The 19907-nt window shown below is 43.2% G+C and overlaps 2 protein-coding genes across 2 annotated transcripts in view; one reads left to right on the forward strand and one right to left on the reverse strand.

The window, feature by feature from the left end:
- Positions 1-5515, forward strand: part of LOC102698248 (phosphatidylinositol transfer protein alpha isoform) — a 29066-nt gene extending 23551 nt beyond the window's left edge. The window contains exons 10-12 of the mRNA XM_069184162.1: positions 819-941; positions 1028-1093; positions 2581-5515. Coding sequence (XP_069040263.1) covers positions 819-941; positions 1028-1075 — 171 coding nt within the window. The 3' untranslated portion in view covers positions 1076-1093; positions 2581-5515. The remainder of the gene's footprint in view (positions 1-818; positions 942-1027; positions 1094-2580) is intronic.
- Positions 5516-11987: 6472 nt separating this feature from the next.
- The window catches only part of mybbp1a (MYB binding protein (P160) 1a), a 30679-nt gene continuing 22759 nt past the window's right edge, over positions 11988-19907 (reverse strand). The window contains exons 23-27 of the mRNA XM_015367917.2: positions 19629-19697; positions 17248-17361; positions 16381-16482; positions 14710-14834; positions 11988-13968 (exon numbers count right to left, since the gene is read on the reverse strand). Coding sequence (XP_015223403.2) covers positions 13641-13968; positions 14710-14834; positions 16381-16482; positions 17248-17361; positions 19629-19697 — 738 coding nt within the window. The 3' untranslated portion in view covers positions 11988-13640. The remainder of the gene's footprint in view (positions 13969-14709; positions 14835-16380; positions 16483-17247; positions 17362-19628; positions 19698-19907) is intronic.

A 19907-nucleotide genomic window follows, 5' to 3' on the forward strand; every position in this document is an offset into this window, starting at 1 on the left:
AATAAGTGATTGTGGAAGTATTCACCCCTTTTACCAAGGCACACCTAAATAGGCTCTGGTGCAACCAAATGTCTTTAGAAGTCACAGAATTTGTTGAATGAAGTCCAACTGTATGCAATTAGGGTGTTTCACATGAGTTCAGGATAAATATACCTTTCTCTGGGAGGTCCCACAGTTGATTAGTACAGCTGCCAACAAAATCTACATCATGAAGATGGGGGACTTTCAGAGTAAAAAATGGGACAGGGTTATTGAAAACCACCAATCAGGAAGACCTATTTTCAGGCTGTACCTGCTTACTTACTTAGAGTAGATTTAGCGGTTATACTAGAAGATGACCCTGCCTTCAGTTGGCTGAAAACTGAACTCATAGCTGTTATAACCCTTATGTCCAGAACTACCTCCCAATCGGTATTAAACTTTCTAATGCCGTTTAAAATTGTTTAAAACTTTTTTTTTGTGTAACAGCTTGTAACTAGACCTGTTTGCGCTGCTTTTTTTCTGGGATCCCCAGGCATGAAGGACACCAGACAAGAACACTATTGTATTTCAGTTTTTAACCTTTTCTGATGAAATACCTCGGATTTTAATCCTGTGCGGAATTGAAAGCGTTTGCTGCCCCCTAGTGGTGAACGAGTAAACTCGTTCTGTATTATGTAAGCGAAGCCTGCAGCATGGCAGGACTGTAAGAGCTGGAGATCACTGGCCTGGGCCCGCAGTCAGGCTCCAGGGAAGGTGCTCATGAGAACAAAACCAGTTTCCAAATGTGAGAAGAGCTTACGGTTTGATACGGTTGTTTCGTTTTGTGTGTTTGCCAGCAAGAGAAGCGTCTCTTTACGAATTTCCACCGGCAGCTGTTCTGCTGGATCGACAGGTGGATTGAGCTCACCATGGATGACATCCGCCGCATGGAGGAGGAGACCAAGAGAGAGCTGGACGAGGTCAGTCGGCCCGAGTGCAGTGTGGCGCGGCGTGCGGCGGGTCGCGGTGGCTCTCGGTGATGCGAGCTCTGTCCTGTTGTCTGCAGATGCGAGTACGGGACCCGGTAAAGGGCATGACGGCTACAGAAGACTGAGAGCACAGATGGAGACTGGTGAGTACCGCTTTCCGTTCTCCCCCCCCGGGCCCTCATCTGTCTCCTTTCTCATTGTCCGTGTTGACTATAAGGCTCTGCATGGCTTGGCACCTCAGTACCTGTCTGAACTATTATCGTCCTACTCCCCACCTCACAACCTTCGCTCTTCTAATTCTGCTCTCCTTACTGTCCCCCAAGCTCTGGAACTCTCTCCCCAAGGATATCAGAGAATCACCTTCTCTAAACGCCTTCAAATCCAGGCTCAAAACCCTCTTCTTTAGAAAAGCCTTTACTTAACTGGTTCCATTCTTCACCCCTCTGCTTTTCTTAGTACCACCATCCACGATCTCCTCTATATATTGTAATTGTGTTTTATCTTGTGTATTCTTTTTAATTATTGTTGTTGTCATTCTGTAAAGCGCTTTGAGAAGCCACCTTTAAAGGCGCTATATAAAATAAAGTTGATTATTATTATTGTCAAGGAAAAGAAAAGAGACGCAACATTTCGGCTGTGGGGCCTTCTTCGGGTGTGAGGGAGAGAGGGAAACGCGTTGGGTCCCTTTTCTTTTCCTTTCAGCATGCGATAAACCTGTCCCATTCCTTTTCAGCCTCTGCATTGCTGGCACGCTTACCTACTTGAACCTGCCTTTTTCATTTCTTCCCATTTGAAGAAATTCCGTGAAGCCTCAGGAGCCCTGCTGCCCCTCTCTCTGTTCTCTGCGCCCTGTCCTGCGGGCATCAGGAGGCTAGGAAGGCAGCAGGGGCCCTGAGCTTTGCTCCTGTGATGTGATGTTTTGCCTTTCTGCAAACAATGCCATACAAAAGTAGTAGTAGTAATAATAATAATAATAATAATAATAATAATAGTAATAATAGTAGTTGCTTATACTTATATAGTGCTTTCTGGACACTCCACTCAAAGTGGTTTACAGGTAATGGGAATCCCCTCTACCACCATCAGTGTGCAGCCCCACCTGGATGATGCACCAGTCCTCTCCCACACACCAGCTCTCAGTGGGGAGGAGAGCAGAGTGATGTGAGTCAGTTCAGAGATGGGGATTATTAGGAGGCCATGATTGGTAAGGGCCAATGGGAAATTTGGCCAGGACACCAGGGTTACACCCCTACTCTTTTCGAGAAACGCCATTTTTAATGACCACAGAGAGTCAGGACCTCAGTTTTACGTCTCATCCGAAGGACGACGCCTTTTACAGTATAGTGTCCCCGTCACTATACTGGGGCATTAGGACACACACAGACCACAGGGTGAGCACCCTCTGCTGGCCCCACTAACACCTCTTCCAGCAGCAGCCTTAGTTTTTCCCAGGAGGACTCCCATCCAGGTACTGACCAGGCTCACACCTCCTGGACTGCCAGTTGTGAGTTGCAGACTGATATGGCTGTTGTATGTTGTACAGTAGTATGACTTTGTAGGAGCTGAAGTCTGTCACTCTCTGTAACTCTTTTATGTATTCTTGACTGCAGCTTGTCTTCTTTCTTTTCAGATCTGTACAACACACCAGCGACACAGCCCTACCTATTTTTACTGGCACAATTTTGGATCTACCCGGCTGTTTCTCTTTCCTGCCCCAGGGTATCCAACCGGAGCTCCTAGCTCTGTCTCCCTACCTGCCCCTGAGGCTGAGGTGACCTGATAGACAAACTAGCAATCGATTTAAAAACACCTGTTCAGGCTACACAATATATATGCACCACATTTCAGCACAGTATGAAAGAAAAAACAAAAAGGTGATCTTTAAAGAAATTAATGATGTAATAATTATTGCTAATAAATATATATATATATACCAGTATATTGAATTACTACTAGAGAGATATCAGTTTTGATGTTATAATTGTTTGTATTCTTCTGTGTTTTTTGGACCAAGCTGAATTTGTTTAATTTTGGACTTTCTTGTGGATTTTTTTTTTACTGATTTTTTTGTTTTCCTTTTTCTAGAAGCACTACTTATATTGTGGAGTTGTAAGTTAGTCGTTTTTGTTGTTCGGTTTAAATGAGACAAGAACAGATACACACGTCCCACAGTGGTCAGCTGGCTCTCTGCTCACATCTGACACTCATGGTGGTTGAAGCCTTCGTCTCCCCCGAGTCTCTGTCAGCTGGGATCAGAGGCTGAGGCGCGGTCTCAGTGAGGTTAGTCTCCCCACTGGACTTGGATTCAACACAAGAAGTGTCTGCCCAGCCCTGTGCATGTCAGCAGCTGGGCTCCAGAGGCTTCCCCAGGGGCGCTGGGCATCAGGACCAGATTATCTCACTCTTCCTTCCCCTTTACGAGGGGAACCCCAGAGCCCGACAGATTTAGGAACACCCCAATTTCATCTGTCTCTATGTGTAACACAAAGCATCATTTTCATTTGAAACCCATGCAGTCCACCTGTAATACTCAGTCCTTCAAGTGTAAAAGGTTTGTGCCCCAGACGGACAGAAAGGCTGAACTAAGTCACACTTGCGTTATTGTCCAAAGCAAACAAAACAAATTATTTTTTCTGTAGAGTTCCTGTTTATCTGACCTTATATTACATATTGCGCTGATTTCTTGTCTGGTTCCGCATACATATGCGAGTGGGTGTGTACAGTGTACGCGTGCAAAACCTTTGCATTTGTGTTTATCTGGTTGCTGTCACACTAATTGTACAAGACTCACTGAGAGCACGATTCAGATGTGAACCTGTCCCTTGTGCAGAGTGTGTACACTGTACACGTTTGTATGTCTGTGTTTCGGATCTGAAGATTTTGTGTGTATTTAAGTACATAGGTCCATACAGTATGTGTTTGTGTATAGTGGTCTATGTAAGTGTTTACAGTTACAAAAAACAGTTTACATTACAATTAGCACACTGTTGGGTCTGCACAGTAAATACAGGCATTCAGAATATTCTGATCTTGCCTTTGGTTACCTTGTTGGATTCCATTGATCTCGTCAGATTTGTGGGATGGGTGACAGACACTGAGGACCCTCAGAACAACCCCCTGTTCGCCACCTCTGACACTGTGGGGACAGAGAATAAAACTACCACAGAGCTTTCATACCACTGAAATAAGCCATCAGCCACATCTGGCCAGAGGAGCTGCTTTGAAAGAAATTCAAAGCCACATTCCACGTAAAGTAATGCTGTTCAAACATTGTTCATTATTACTGAACTACAAATCCACCTACTGAATCAATATGCCCAATATCTGCAGTGCCCCAAACTGTTCCTCTGAATTGGAATAGTATCAGCCTATAGATGTTCTGCTTTTGACAGCTTAGGCATCTGCAAATGATATATTTACCAGTCCATTCAGCTCTCGGACATTGTATTCCTCAGACTTACAATAAATTCAGATGGGCCGTACTCCTGAATGGGCAGTACAGTCGAACTTCTGAGGGTCTCATTGCAGTTTTCAGTAAACAATGGCAAACATCCTACAATCTGAAAATGCTACTGAAGATACAATGCCCTGAAAGCATCAGTGATGGTTTTTCCGTATCGCCTGGAAAGGTGGGAGTGGTCGATGGCACACGGGCTGAGGGCTTTTCTGGGTGTTGGTAGTCTATAGTGGGAGCCATCAGACTGCAGTGTAACAGGGTAGATCTGCAGTATTTTTAACTCCACTTGGAAAAAGGTGGTTAAAGTCCATTTTTATTTTGTTAACGCAAGATTGCAATGCATTTACAAAGAAGCAGAAATTGATGTTTTATTGTTCAGAATTGTTTAGATGTAAGACATCGGTGATGTGGGGTAGAGGTTTACTATTTCTGAAGCCAGTTGTAGTCTGTCAGATTGCCTTACTCTTTTTTCCTTCCTTGTCCCATAAGTGCAATAACTTCCAGAACTGTTGGACTTTTCATTAACATTTCCCTTGTAGGTAACTTGTGTGTGGTAGTCCAGTTATTTTTGTCACTTGTTCTTTACTTAAAAGACTTGCTAGGTTTTGATGAGGTTTCAACAGATACTCCTCATGCCTCCCTGTTCATTCTACTAACGGCACAACCTCCAGACCTCAACCCCTCTTGCCAGAAGACATGGTTGAAGGGATCTTGGCCAGTCTGGGATATGTGCAGTCTTACTGCATCTGTTACTTGACTACCGGATACTCGTGTGCCCAGGTCCCAGCCTGTTTCACAGTGTTATGGCAGTGAGGCTGCACATGATGGTCTAAGCTTGAATATCACGTGTTTCTTAAACTTAGAAAGAGCTAAATCTTGTATAAGGGCAGGATTTTTGGCATTAGTTACAAATTCACTTTGATTCTATTTCTGACACTGTGATTTCAGTCAGAACACTACATCCGCTTGAACACAGAGGAACCTCTTCTTTCCAGCCTGCAAAGATGGGAGAGAGGAGCACCAGCAAGGTGTTTGTGATGTTTGTGCAAAGCTTTTACTCTAAAAAATCATTTTCAATATTCAACTATTAATAAAAATAAAAACGGGATCAGATTTTTGTCTGTTTAATCTAAAAGACGTTCTCGAATTCCTGAAAAGGCTCTTCGAGTCAAGTGGGTAGACTGTTTCAGTGAGAGTTCACAGTTGGATTGAGGAGTAGGAGACACACATCTATTATCTTACTGGCCAGAACAGCCCTCAGATCTTTGTCTCCCCTCAGGGCAATCGTGCTGGAAGCATGGTGCACTGGAATGGGTTGGCAAAGCTCTTAACCCTCTCTGGAGCTGTACTTACATGCCATGTCCTGTTGAGGGGACTCTCCCTGCTCATGTCTAGCTGCCCACTAGATTTCTGCTCTCCCACTTGACACCTCTCTGGAGAGAAGGAACGACGCTTTGTGAGATAGCAGCATCTCCTCCTTTACTATTCCTTTGGCTTTGCAAAAACATGTTATTACTGTAAAAGTAAATGGTTTCAGGCTTGTCAAGTGCTGCTCTGCAGTGCACCAATGACTTTACTGTAAAACTACAGGTTGTGTTTTAACAACAGCTGAATCAATTTCGTTTCGGTGCTGTCTTGGGTGGTTCCTCTCCGTGTGAAAAAGGAGTGAGGCGGACATTCGCGGACGCCTGTCTGAGCAATAATTCTTCTTAAACCAAGTCCTCGCTTTGATTTCTCAGACAATTAATCTCCATCTCAATCTCAACAGTCACATACCAGTCTGAGGCAATAGTTACCCTGAAGTACAATCCTGAAGTCCCTGTTCTGGGTATCCAGCATGCTTGGAGGTACAGGAGCCGCGGGATTATTCAAGTTTGCGGAGTCAGGTCTGAGCATGAGTTGAAAAGCTTGGAAAAAAAAACAAAAAAATAATGTATAAGGTTCTGCTGAGTGAGTAAAGAAGTGTTAGGAGTAATGTGATGTGGGAACTCAGTAACAAGATGATATTTCTAGAGTTTATACCCACACCATATCCCAGTGGCCACAGACCCTGTGGATATCCCATTCCTGTACAACCTCCTTCGGAGTGTTTTTCCAATTTCTTTGGGAACCTCCTCAAACTACACATTGAGCAAATAACCTGAACTAAAACATTGTAAATGGCAGTAGAATGTCTAGTTCTAAAAAGCCTACAAAAATGCAAATGTATTGTATATTGCATATGAAGAATATGTATTTCATGGGTATATAAAATAGTAGATTTTAACTTATATGTACCACGCAGAGTTAGGAGTGTTGTTCAGATGGTTCTGCTTTCTAGTGTTCAACAACTAGGACTAATTAATATTCACATATTAAGGTGCCCCTTAAGGTGCTCTTAAGGTGCACCATGAGCCTGAAATTTGTTCTCTGTGGATTGTGAATAGAAATTTGTCCTGCCCTAAAGATCGGTTGGTCCTAGGGATCAGGCCCACCTTGTGTGCTCGTCTTATTAGATTGAATCTAGAGGTTCTGTCTAGATTTGTTTAGTTGTCTTGCTCTGCATTTGATGACTGTGACACTGCTTTTGCATCTCCTTCCGTCAGCTAGTGGAGTTGTAGAGGAAGTAACGTCAGGAAGCATTTTAGAGTGGGACCAATGTTGCCCTGTAGGTGAAAAGTGTTAATGTGATGGGACTTGTTCATTTGCAATGGAGAATAACCATCTAAACAGGGTAAAACAGGATCACTGTAAAATAATAAAAGTGTTTACACGGTGGGAACGTATGGCTTCCATCCCACCAGAGGAGAGTGAAAACTGCAGTGTCTCTTCACTGGGGAAAGGGACAGCTTTCTCTCAGAACCTTATTCATGGTAGGGGTGTAGCTCTCCTTAAGATGGTGTTCCAGAAAGGCAACTGAACTGTACAGCAGTTATTAAGGCATGAAGGTGGTATCTTGTGATTCTGTGGAGAAGCCAAGACCAAATCAAGGCAGAACGTGTCAAAGGAAACAGTCAGGTCTTTGAGAAAGACCTCACTCTGGTGATTTGTAAACTGGGCTTTCTCCCCATTCTTGCTAGGATCAGGGAGGTGAGCTGACTGGTGATTCCATGGGCTCATGGTCAATTTGAACCTTTTGAACAGGGCTTAAAAACCTTACAAATGTACAGACTCAGATCTGTCTTTGCTGCCCAGGCAGCTCGAGAGAGCAGGAAAAAAAACCTTTGAAAAGGGCCTTTTGATTTTCCTTCATTAAGCAAATGTGAGAACAGCGTGTGATAGGTAGATGATTGAACAGCATGTCAAATGGTTTGGTCAGTAATGAACTGTGGGGAGACAGGTGTAATCTGAGTTGTCTTCTGGCAATATCATCATGCTCTTCTTTCGAATACCATTGAGCGGATTTTGCTAAACTTTGCAATAATGCTTTCCTGCAAAACAATAACCGTGTTCATATGAATATACATGATGTCCAGATGAACTTAACTCATATAGTTTATTATATGGTAATTAAATGTGGCAACTTTAATAACCTTGAATTATCCACTCCTGGGTATGCTGTGAAACTGGATTAAAGGACCACTTGTGTGGTTAATATATCTACTCTTGACCTCTCTATACAAATCTGTGTGCGATCAGACTAACAGCTCTTTCTAGAGATCAGCTCATTTCTGGGCAGAGCAGTGCAGGTACATTTGTTACAAATATCTGCACCTTGTAGGACTCTGGAACCATTCTGACTGGAGCACATTTCATGTGAGGTCACCACCATGTTCTGTGTGTATGAAAGAGGTCTGAAACATTAGAAGCAATGAAGTTTGCCAAGAGCTTCAGAACTGTCTGTATCGCCTGCTGGCCCCTAATGTCCACACACTCTGGCAGCTACTCAGTAACGGAGACTCCGATCAGACAGCTGGACGGATTGCAGGTTAGTGGACTGTGACTGATGCGAGTGAGAATGGTTCAAGAGGCCTGTCCACACTGGGCTTAACTTTGTATGGTTTCTTAGATTTTCTGTTTTCTATTACTGTGAATTTGTGCCTTTTTTGTCACCTTATCTTCCAATGCAGGTATATTGGAGAATAAAATAAAATCCTACTCAAAAATGGCATTTGTGTTTTATTTTAAAGCCAAACCATTGGAATTTTATAAGCGTAAAGTGTTATTTGATTTATCATTTAGTCTAATAATAATAATTAATAACTGCTTACACTTATATAGCGCTTTTCTGGACACTCCACTCAAAGCGCTTTACAGGTAATGGGGACTCCCCTCCACCACCACCAGTGTGCAGCATCCACCTGGATGATGCGACGGCAGCCATAGTGCGCCAGAACGCTCACCACACATCAGCTATTAGTGGGGAGGAGAGCAGAGTAATGAAACCAATTCATAGATAGGGATTATTAGGAGGCCATGATTGGTAAGGGCCAAGGGGAAATTTGGCCAGGACACCGGGGTTACACCCCTACTCTTTTTGAGAAATGCCCTGGGATTTTATAATGACCACAGAGAGTCACACCTGCTTAGCTTCGGTGGGTTACCATTTGTGAGTTGTAGGGTGATATGGCTGCTGGATGCTGGAGTCTACTGTGACCAGAAGTGCTAGGGACTATGTTAATTATGTACGGGCAGGGTTGGAAGTGAAGGCCACTCTATCTAGTCAAATCAAACTCTCCTTTAAGCCCTCCGGAAAGGAAGATGGCAGATCTCTCAAAGAGGTGCACTCTGGGAAAGTACACCCAGCCCACCTCCCTTGGCTTAGTTAAACCCTGCTGCTAAGCCCTGCAGGGATAATGGGTCCATTTTTCCTGGCTAATTTATCAGTTCAGTTTATTTGTCATATGCAGTAGTTCCATGAAATGCTTATTTTCATGTATGCTCCAATACAAAGAAGCAGCAACAACAATAAAATTAAATAACATAAAACCACGTCAGCACAACCAGTGTGCCAAAAAAAAATCATCAGTGTGAGTCAGTGGTCGGGGCAGAGTTCAACAATCTGACGGCCTGTGGAAAGAAACTGTCTTTGAATTTGGAAATTTGTGCCTTTATGTTCCTGATACTCTTACTCTGGTAAGCGTTACAGGAGCATAAAGGCATTTACTTCCAGATTCAACTTTGAGAAAGGAAGGCGGGAGAAACTAGGATGATGTTTCATGGTATAATGTGGAGAAACAATGAAAAAAATTTGTCTTAAATGCGGTGTGCTGGAGTTTAGCTGACCCTGGTAAAAGTTTATTTTTATGCCATGATAAGCATGGATTAAAGTGAAGCATATACAGGGGGGTGGATAAAATAATGGGAAGTGTCTCAAAAATAGACAGCAGATGCCAAACATGGACAAACTGTATCAGCAAAGAGGAACAGTGATCGCAAGTCGTAGCTCACCGACAGGGATAGATGGACACTTCACAGGATAGTTGCTAAATGCCACAAAAGTGCAGCCTCAAAAATGACCACAGAAATGAATCAGCACCTCTGTGACCCAGTCTCAACAAAAACTGTACATCGTGAGCTTCACAAAGCTGGAATTTATGGCAGTGCTGCCATTCGGAAACCACTTGTATCCAAGGCCAACGCATAAAGACACGTAACCTGATGTAAGGAGCACAAAACCTGCACCCAGGCAATTATCAGGGCACAAAATGACTGATTCTGCCAGGACACTGGGAACTCAGTCTAATACAGCTTTTCTAAAACAATTCTCACCACACACACCCTTTATATAACAAACCCTTATTTAGGCCCAAGTGAGAATGTACTTAAACACCCCTTACCAGCAACCTTATCCATTACCACCAGCCAGTGAGCTAATTCACAGATAACAGAAGCCTACACTGACCTCTAGTGGTATGTTGTTGGAAATTGTCCAGCCAGATACCATTTAAAAACTATTTTAGTGCCTATGGACATCCACAGAGTTTGGGCCACTTCACAACGTAAAACAAAGCAAGAGAAGCAAAAGTCAAAATTAAACCAAAATAAGATCAAGACAAAGAAGCTGTTCTGGGTTTTACACAGTCCTGCCGATTGGTCTAATGCCATAAAGTCTTCTCCCAGCTTCTGCCAGAAAAGACCTAAATCAAAGCACAGATTTGATTAAATTCAAGGACACAGCACTACTCATGTGGAACAGAACTGTAGGTGTCACGCTTGAGCTGGCTGGAGAGCCATGGTGCAGCTCTGCAATGGCAGCTGGCCACTCACCTTCCCTGCCTGTCAGGCAGCGTCAGTTGCCATGGTTACATAAGCACACAGGAAGCCTTTGCCACCTGTGCACAATTTACTATAGCGCTCCTCACAGGTGGAGCACACTACTTCAGATCTGCCTTGGCAGTGCGTCTGGTGTGACAGTCCACAGTTCTCTGTAGTTCGCTATGTCCATTTTTCTATCTTCACAAGTCTTCAATTCATGAAGAATTAGCAAGCACTGCTTCTCCCACTTCAGCCATGGGAGACTATTTCAGAATATTTCCTGTAGAGCTGTCACTGGGCTCTTGGTGGCCTCCCTGACTAGTGCTCTTCTCACCTGGATACTTAGTTTTTGAGGACACCCTGTTCTTCAGTTTAACCATATCTTATACATTTCTTTATCATGGACTGTACTGTGCTTTTGGGGATATAAAACCTTGGAAATAATCTTCTACCCTTCCCGATTGGTGCTTTTCAATAACCCTGTCCCAGATTTACGCTGAAGGTACTGTCAAGTAGTAGATTTTGTTGGGAGCTGTACTAACCAACTGTGGGACTTCACAGAGATGGGTATATCTATCCTGAACTCACGTGAAACACCCTAATTGGATAGTTGGACTCTATTCAACAAATTACATGACTTCTTAAGACCTTTGGTTACACCAGAGCCTATTTAGGGGTGTTTTATGGGGTGAATGCTAAGTTATCACTCATTTTGTTTTATATTTATAATTAATTTAGGAGGACATATAGCGTAGTTTTCAATTTGAAAATAATTACTTTTCTTGATCAATGGAAAAAAAATACAACACATTTGATTGTAACACAGCCAAATGTGGAAAAAGTCCAAGGGGGGAATGCTTTTGTTCGCCACTGTATGTATTCTGATGTGTTTTGACTTATATAGACTGGAGCAGGGGGCACAGTCGATACCTGCTCAATAGGTTGCCAGCATCCAGCACGGTCTCTTTTGGAATTATAGTATATATCCATTTTCTGTTTCATCCTGAACAGGGTCACCAGAACCTAACCCGGCAAAGAAAGAGCACAAGGCAGGATACACCCTGGACAAGACACCAGTCCACTGCAGGGCACATACTGTACAGGCACAGACGTACACCAGGGCAAATTAACCTACCAGAAGCCCATTAACCTACCAGTATGTCTTTGCACTGTGGGAAGAAACTGGAGGAGCAGGAGGAAATCTAGGCAAATGCAGGGAGAACATACAAACTCCATACAGACAGCAACCCGAGTGCAACATTGAAGCCAGGGCCCCATTGCTGCAACGCTAACCACTGCGTCATCCTGCCACCCTCACTGGAAATGTGTTTTAAAAATTAAAACAGACGTCTAACTCTACTTAAGGGCAAGTACAAATACAATTTACAATGGGTAAACCAAGATGACAGAAGATAAGATCACTTTATTGGCCATATACAATTTCTTTTATTAGGAATTTGTCTTGTTGCATACCCCAGCTTGCTCTCCATGAGACACACAGACAGGGAGAGAACCTTGAGGTCAGAGCACAGGGTCAGCCATTTATACGGTACCCGTGGAGTAGTTGGGGTTAAGGGCCTTGCGCAGGGGCCCAACGGAGCAGCCTTGGGATTTGAACCGGCAACCTTCCAGCCACAGGCGCAGATCCTTAACCACAGTGCCACCACTCTGCCCTCAAGATAGTGGATATTAATTTGAAATATATTTCAATGAGAAATCAGGAGGCACTTCTTTACACAAAGGGTTGTAGGAGTTTGGAGCAAGCTACCCACAGCCACGTAGATAACCGATTCCCTAGTTTCTTCAAGGACACTGAATCAGATCCTTGGATCAATTAGCTACTGTCAGACAGGCCAACTGGCAGATGGCAATTTGAGCTTATCAGGCATAAAGCATGACTACAAAAAAACCCAAAAACATTTAGCAATACAAAGTTATTAAATTTAAAAACAATCAGTTTGGCGAGGAGAGAATGAAAGGAAATGTGATGCAGGACTTTTACAGATCAACACCGTCTCAAGTTCTGGACGGCGATTTTCCGACATCTACTCAGATGCGACGCTGAGGCAGTGAACGAGCTCACGCAGGTGTCCGCCGATCTTCTCCACCACCTCCCTCCCAGCTCAAGACACTGCTGCTGCTCTGACAGCAGACTGACGTGGAGTATCAGCTCGCAAAACCTGTTACTGAACTTCAGCGCTTCTCCGACTCCACCAGTGGCAGAAAATTTGGGACTACATTCAGTTAGATCAATATTTACAAGATAAATATATTCATGCAGCTATATTGCCCGGCGTTGAACGGGACCATTTGATGTCAGGCCAGAATTTCAAAACTGCTTCAAACTGAAATATGTTTACTGGCAAATTCCACCTTATACCCTTTCTGAGATAAGAACTGGAGGATAGTGCTCAAGCACTTTCAACCTGACAGTGATCAGCTGCTCACTATTATATTGGACCAAAAATGACACTTTGAATCAACAACATATTTCACTTGTTTACACCTTCTAATTACTGACAAAAATAGTGAATAGCTGATCAATACTGCACTTATATTTGAAACACAGTGAGATCCTTATCCTATGGGATCCTGAGTGCCGTGTAAATGAAAGGAGTTATCATCACTTGCTTGGCTCAGAACCACAGCAGAACATGACACAGGGGCCCACACAATGTGGACACAACAGACCAAAGGCTGTTGGGAAGGGGGGGTATACCAGAGATCCCAATAGTAAAATTAATTAATACCGACTGAGAAGTTGACATCATTTTATGGATATATTCTAGAACTGGGAAACCAAATTCAAAGCCAAATTCCTTTTTAGCATACAGAAAGGAGAATTAAAATAGTAGTTTTACACAGGAGTAAAACTACTGGCCTGAGCACCTCCATTCATGACAATTATGAACCCATGAGGGAAAATTTCACTCTTTAGGTCAAGCCAGAAATGATGATGAATGGGAGGCAAAGCAGAAGTTAATGGTGCTGAAACTGATCAGTTAGCCAAGTCCAGGTCCAGTCCGATTGATCAGTCCTCATAAGGACTGTTTTCTTTATTCATTCCCTCCCATTTTCTTTGTCTTCTTCTTTTGCTTTTTGGGGGCTGGTTCTAGTTTTGCATTTTTGGGGGGAGACGGGCGAGGCCCCCCTCCTCCAGCCTGCTTCCTCTTTTTGTCCACCTGCTTCCTCTTCCTGGACTTGCCCTCCTTCTCCACAGCGTCGCTGCTGTCCTTCGGGGGCTGCCCTCTCCCTTCTTCACCAGGGGCCTTCTTGCGATTTTTACGCTTTTTGGTTTCAGGCAGGAAGCCTTTCTTCTTTTTCGGAGCAGCCTGTGGCTGTTTCTCCTCCTCAGGTTTCTTGACCTTCTCCACTTTTGGCTTCCTGTAAAAAAGAGAGGAAGAGTGATCGTCACGGAAACAGCGGCCAACACAGATGTCCCAGACGGGGACCGCACGAGGATGCCGCCCTGACACCGGCACCAGCGAGGCGGAGGGAAAGGGGAGATGGGAAGACACACTTCACTGTGGGGGACCACACCTGCTCATCATCATCATCATGAGGGCTGTAACACTCATGGACTGCAACTTCAGTCCTGAGAGCCTGGGTGTCTTCTGCTTTACTCTCGGCAATAGCTCCTCAACTTCAATGGCACGGTATTGGTTGCTAACCTCTGTCTCCTCTCATCAAGCTGAATATAACCTTTAGTCTCCTGACCAAAATCAGTGAATATTACTAAATGCTTTTAAAGTGTTCAATCAAAGGACTCAAACAAACAAAGCTGAAGATTCCTGTTTGAACCCCTTATACTCCATACACACAGAGAGAACATTTGTGCAGTGTCATTAAACCAGGCTGTTTAGTGGCACTGGTAAAAAGAGACCCTTACTAATGATTACTTTTAGGGTTATTAACTGAAGACGCATCCGACATTCAGAAATACTTTATTAATGGCTACTTCAGTGTGAACATCTCACCTGTGAAGCTCTCATAAAGTGTGATTCACAACCCCTAAAATAAAACGTCACCAAAAAGTCTGGTATCTTTGCAGGAATGTACAGAACCGTATAGACCTGCCAAGTTACGGAGATCTATTGCAGATGAGGAGCTAAAACAGGAACTTACGGGACTCCCAGCAGTTTCATCACATTCCAGTAGGTGTCCTCCAGCTGCCCAGTTCTCCGGAAGCCCTCCAGCTGGTAGAGGGGCTGCATCACGAACTCCAGCTGCGACAGGCTCACAGGCAGCTTCTACAAAGTCAGGAAAAACGGATTACACACTCCGGGTGAGCCAGAAACATGCAGGAGCAGTGAATTCTGACACTCCTCACATGTTTTGATTGTGGGTGTGAAGAAAAAAAAAAGATGATACAGAATGAGCAAACAGCCTCCTTCTTTTAGGTTTAATCGCTGTGCAAATAGCTCTTAGGGATCTAGTGGGGGAAAAAACTATTTAAGCTTGAATTCAGCAGTATTTCTTGATGGACTTGTCACTTTTAAAAAGATCTTGGGAAAACATTTGAACTAGAATGGAAAGGGTGGAATCCAAAGCAAATCTGGCAGGCAGTAAAGTCAAAAATGGAACACAAGGGAAAACTGAAACGTCAAAGGACCTGCTTTTAAGTAGCTTATAATGCCAGGACCAACACAATCACATGCTAAAGCAAGAGCATTTACTTCTTATGATGCAATTAGATTTAAAAAGGGGAAAGAGGCAGATGGAAGAAAGGGGAGAATTGCAACATCACAGAGTATTCATATATGCTTTGCTTTGACGTATACTTTGAAACTGTAAAGTTAAGAGTACAAATCAACAGTTTACTATTTCAGGACAGTGGGCTATAAAATAATGAAAGTTTAAGTAGAAGAAAGGGACAAGATTCTGATATGATATTCAATCATTAAAAAATAAAAACAGAAAACACAATTTAATAAATAATCTTTTATACCGATAAGAAATCACCATGTGAATACAAATACCTAGGAGGAAGAACACACTTTATGAACAGACTGAAAGGAATAGGATCCAGTTCTTGAAAAGGAGTATAATAAATAGAAAAGTCAAGTTAAGAGGGAATGATAAAGGCTATGGGAGAGAGAAAGGAATATTGCAATGAAAGTTAAATAAAGAGTTCTATTAATATTATATAATAGAAAAAGACAAAGTCAAATGTATCCAAGATAATAATGGGAAACTTCTCAACAATGAACTAGAAATGGTGGGTCTCCACAATGCAGGAAATTAATTTTATTTGGTTCTTAAACAAGAAAGATAGCAATAACATACAATAAAGCTTGGCTTGACGAACGGACACTTCAGGCTCGAACCTTTTGGTTTCTACATTACTTTTTTGCATTGTCTTGATAAGGACAAGGAAGAAACCAGAAAAAAAAACAGAACCCTTTTCGAACATTATTTCCTGCAGCTCAGAACCACAAGTGTTTGGATTAACTTGCACTTGCAAAAGTAAAATTTAATTCACTATAGGGAGATTTCACAATTCATTACTAGTTTAAATAAAAAACAAACAGGTTTATAAGAAGCCTGTAGAAAAACCACTGTGCTCTATGCGAGAATTCAAAATGAGTAATTCTCATTCTGCCACTGACATCAGCTGCAACTACGGTTATAAAATATTAGACCTTAGATGGATATTAGATTTCCAAACTCAATATATAGTTATTGTAAAAAGGTTCCGAAACTAAGGATTAATTTACCCAGTAGCTCCTACTTAGACAACAAACCATCAGAAGAGTGCTGTTTGTCCGAAAATGCTTCAGTTTTCTCTAGTCTTACCTGCTGCTGAATAGTCCTTACGAGGAACAGAGTGAGCTCCAGGGTCTTCAACACTTTCTCCTGGTCCACCTTCTTCTTGAGTTCTGTTACCGTTTTCAGACTCTGAGAGAATGCAGAAGGACAGGTTTATTCCTGGGGGCTTGAAAATGAATAGTGACACAGGGATGGCTAAAACTGAAACAAGTCTGAAAGTACAGATTCTGCTCTGCAGCATTTAACACCATTCTGTACCACACTGCTGGGCCTTACTCCACGTGGGCTGAAAATCATGCTATGATTTCTCATTTAAAAATGTTAGCCTTAGGAAGAGTTTAAAGAAGAGCAATAAAATTGATTCCTCAGGATTGTCATAGTTCTCAGGATTGTAATAGTTGGACAGAATGAGGGAGCTAATTCTCTTTAGTGCAGGACCCTGGAGATTTGATTTAGGTACACACAATCCCATGGGGTATAGATGGGCTTATGCAAGGGGTTATTTCTACAATAGTCAAGTGAGGACATGGGCTAATTATTATATAACTAAGGGAAATTCACTCAGAAGAGAGAACAGGAAATGGTGGTGTCTAGAGATGGCTGCTCGGGAAGTGACTGAGGCCCTCATTCTGAGCACCTTAAAGAAACACCTGGAGCCAATTTTATGTTAATTGTTCTACTAATTGAACGTTAAATGAGCAAGGTGGGCTGAACTACCCCCTCATTGGCAGGCCTTTCTGACATTCTTCAGTTCTGAAGAGTGCTACAGTCCGCACAGAAGGCTAGTCAGACAGAAAGACTCAATTCACTCATTACCAGTGTGTAAAATAACGCCTGCAGTTTCCAAATACCCCACAATTCTTTTTGGAGGGAAAAGCCCAGTTTTGTGCCTACCTCTGTCACCTGGAGAGTGGCTCGCCGAATCAGGGGGGGAAACTCAGAGTCTGTCAGCAATTTTCTGACCTCTGGTTTCTGGAGGGTCCTCAACACCAGCGTACAGGCCTGTCCCTTGAACACAAAGACCAACCACGTTCAGACATCAATGTTACGAGCATTACGAAAGCCTTTTTTCCTTTACCAGTTATGAGAACACCAAAAAAAAGTGAAAACACGCATGATTCTGTTTAAGAAATTGAATTGTGGAGTTTTTAAAGCAGCTAATTCCACAAATGTCTTTACCTTGAAGATACCACTTTCCAAAAGACAATTTGTTCTTGAATGGCCTAAAAACATGAAAGAGGTGATGTGTTCCTGCTGTCCCTGGCTGATTTAGGTTCTTCCCTGACCTTCCAAAAAAAGCCAATTCTAGCACAGTTCTGTACACTTCACACATGGCGAGATCTTAAGATATCTAAAGATATTAAAGTGCTGCTGTAAATATTTACTTGTTCACATTTGAGTGATTTTGGCGAACAAAAAAAAAGAACAAGAGCTCTGCTCAGATTACTGTTCTGGTAGTCAAAGGAAATGTATGTATTGGAGACTTCTCTGTTACACACGGAAAAGACTATATTTCTATGAAAGAAAGCCCTTCACCCCAGCTGCTCCAGGGGTGCTGTATAAATGGTTGACCCTGCGCTCTGACCCCAAGCTTCTCTCCCTGCCTGTGTGTTTCATGGAGAGCACGCTGGGGTCTGCGAAAAGACAAATTCCTAATACAAGAAATTGTATATGGCCAATAAAGTGATCTTCTCTTATCATTTATCCCAGCCCAACATGAGAGCCACCCCTGTCTCTGTAATAAAGTGGACTATGGAGAGCTGGACCCCATACCAGGATGGATGCAAATAGATAGATAATACTTTATTAATCCCATAGGGAAATTGATGTGTTACAGCAGTCCAGCCCAAGACAAGCAAAACAGACATCAGAATAGTTATAAAACAAAAGACAAACAAGATAAATAAAAATAAATACATAGGTGTGTGCAAAATGTGCTGATCATAGTCACTGTAAAAACAATAAAATATGTGCAAAATGTGCATAGGTTTATACAGACTGATTGTCCAAAAAGTACAATGGAGTAAACATGCTGTCCATAGAGGAGCACATCAAGAGCTAAAAGTCCTAGCCAAGGGCATCGTTATACACCCTGACAGCCGCTGGGAGGAAAGACCTGCGGAAACGTTCCCTTGAACAGGTAGCTGGAGCAGTCTATTGCTAAATGTGCTCCGCTGCCCAGTAACAGTCCCATGAAGTGGATGAGAGGTGTTGTTCATGATGGCTGTGAGCTTGGTCAGCATTCTCCTCTCAGCCACCACCTCCATGGGGTCAAGGCTCATCCCCAGCACAGTGCCAGCCTTCTTGATGAGTTTATTGAGCCTATTTGCATCTTTTGTCATAATGCTGCTGTCCCAGCACACCACAGCGTAGAAGATGGCCGCCGCCACCACTGATTCATAAAAAATGTGTAGCAGTGTTCCACACACACCAAAGGACCTGAGTCTCCTAAGAAAATAGAGTTGGCTCTGACCCTTCTTGTATAGGGCATCAGTGTTACCAGACCACTCCAGCTTATCATCCAGGTGTACCCCTAAGTACTTGTAGGAATGTACGCCCTCTATGTCCTCTGCCTGGATGGAAACAGGGTTCAGCGGAGGCTTATTCCTTCGAAAGTCAAAGATAATTTCTTTGGTCTTGCTGGTGTTAAGCTGGAGATGGTTAAGATGAGACCACTCCACAAAATTGGTAACCAAGCTCCTATATTACTCTTCCCTCCCCTCTCTAATACACCCCACAATTGCAGAGTCATCTGAATACTTCTGCAGATGACATGTCTCAGAGTTGTACCTGAAGTCAGAGGTGTAAAAGGTGAACAGGAATGGAGCAAGGACAGTCCCCTGTGGAGCTCCAGTACTGCTAACAACCTGTTCGGACACACAGCTCTGTAGCCGTACATACTGTGGTCCTGGTCTATAATCCAGGACAGCAGGGGAGTGTCCACCTGTGCCGCCCTTAGCTTATCTCTCCGTAAAGGTGGATGGATGGTGTTAAAGGCACCTAAGCTATTTGAACAAAGGCAACATGTTCAAATAGCCCTTGAACAACATGAAGGGGGAGGAAGCCAGCTCTCATAGAATGTATGGATTCTGTGATTAATCAACCTATGTAAGCCTCCCCTCATTTTGTACAAAATAAACTAGAGAGGCGGTGCTACAGTAGATCCTGTTCTTATTGGCTCATCAGACGGTTTTGCTCTTCAAACACGTAAGAACACTGCACTGACTCTGACCTCTGTAAGAGGGGAAATCTTAAAAGACCCCCCGAGAGCTCACCTGCTGATGGTGCCGCACTCCACCTGTGATGTACTTCAGCGCACCGTCCAGCAGCCGGACACCCAGCACCTGCACAGCAAGGAAACAACCAGTCACACACACTGCAGCGTCGGCTACGGATCCCGGCAAAGTCTCTCCACTCCTGCAGGGGCAGTGTCTGAGCACACGGAGAAGGTGGCATACTTTCAGGCCAGCTTTAAGAAACATCTGCGGTGCAGGACAGAGGTGGCTTTCCATGCAGCTGACACATTGGAAAAGTTATAATAACATTCCAAGATT

Source organism: Lepisosteus oculatus, chromosome 26 (genome assembly GCF_040954835.1).
Source record: "Lepisosteus oculatus isolate fLepOcu1 chromosome 26, fLepOcu1.hap2, whole genome shotgun sequence".
NCBI classification, from domain to species: Eukaryota; Metazoa; Chordata; class Actinopteri; order Semionotiformes; family Lepisosteidae; genus Lepisosteus; species Lepisosteus oculatus.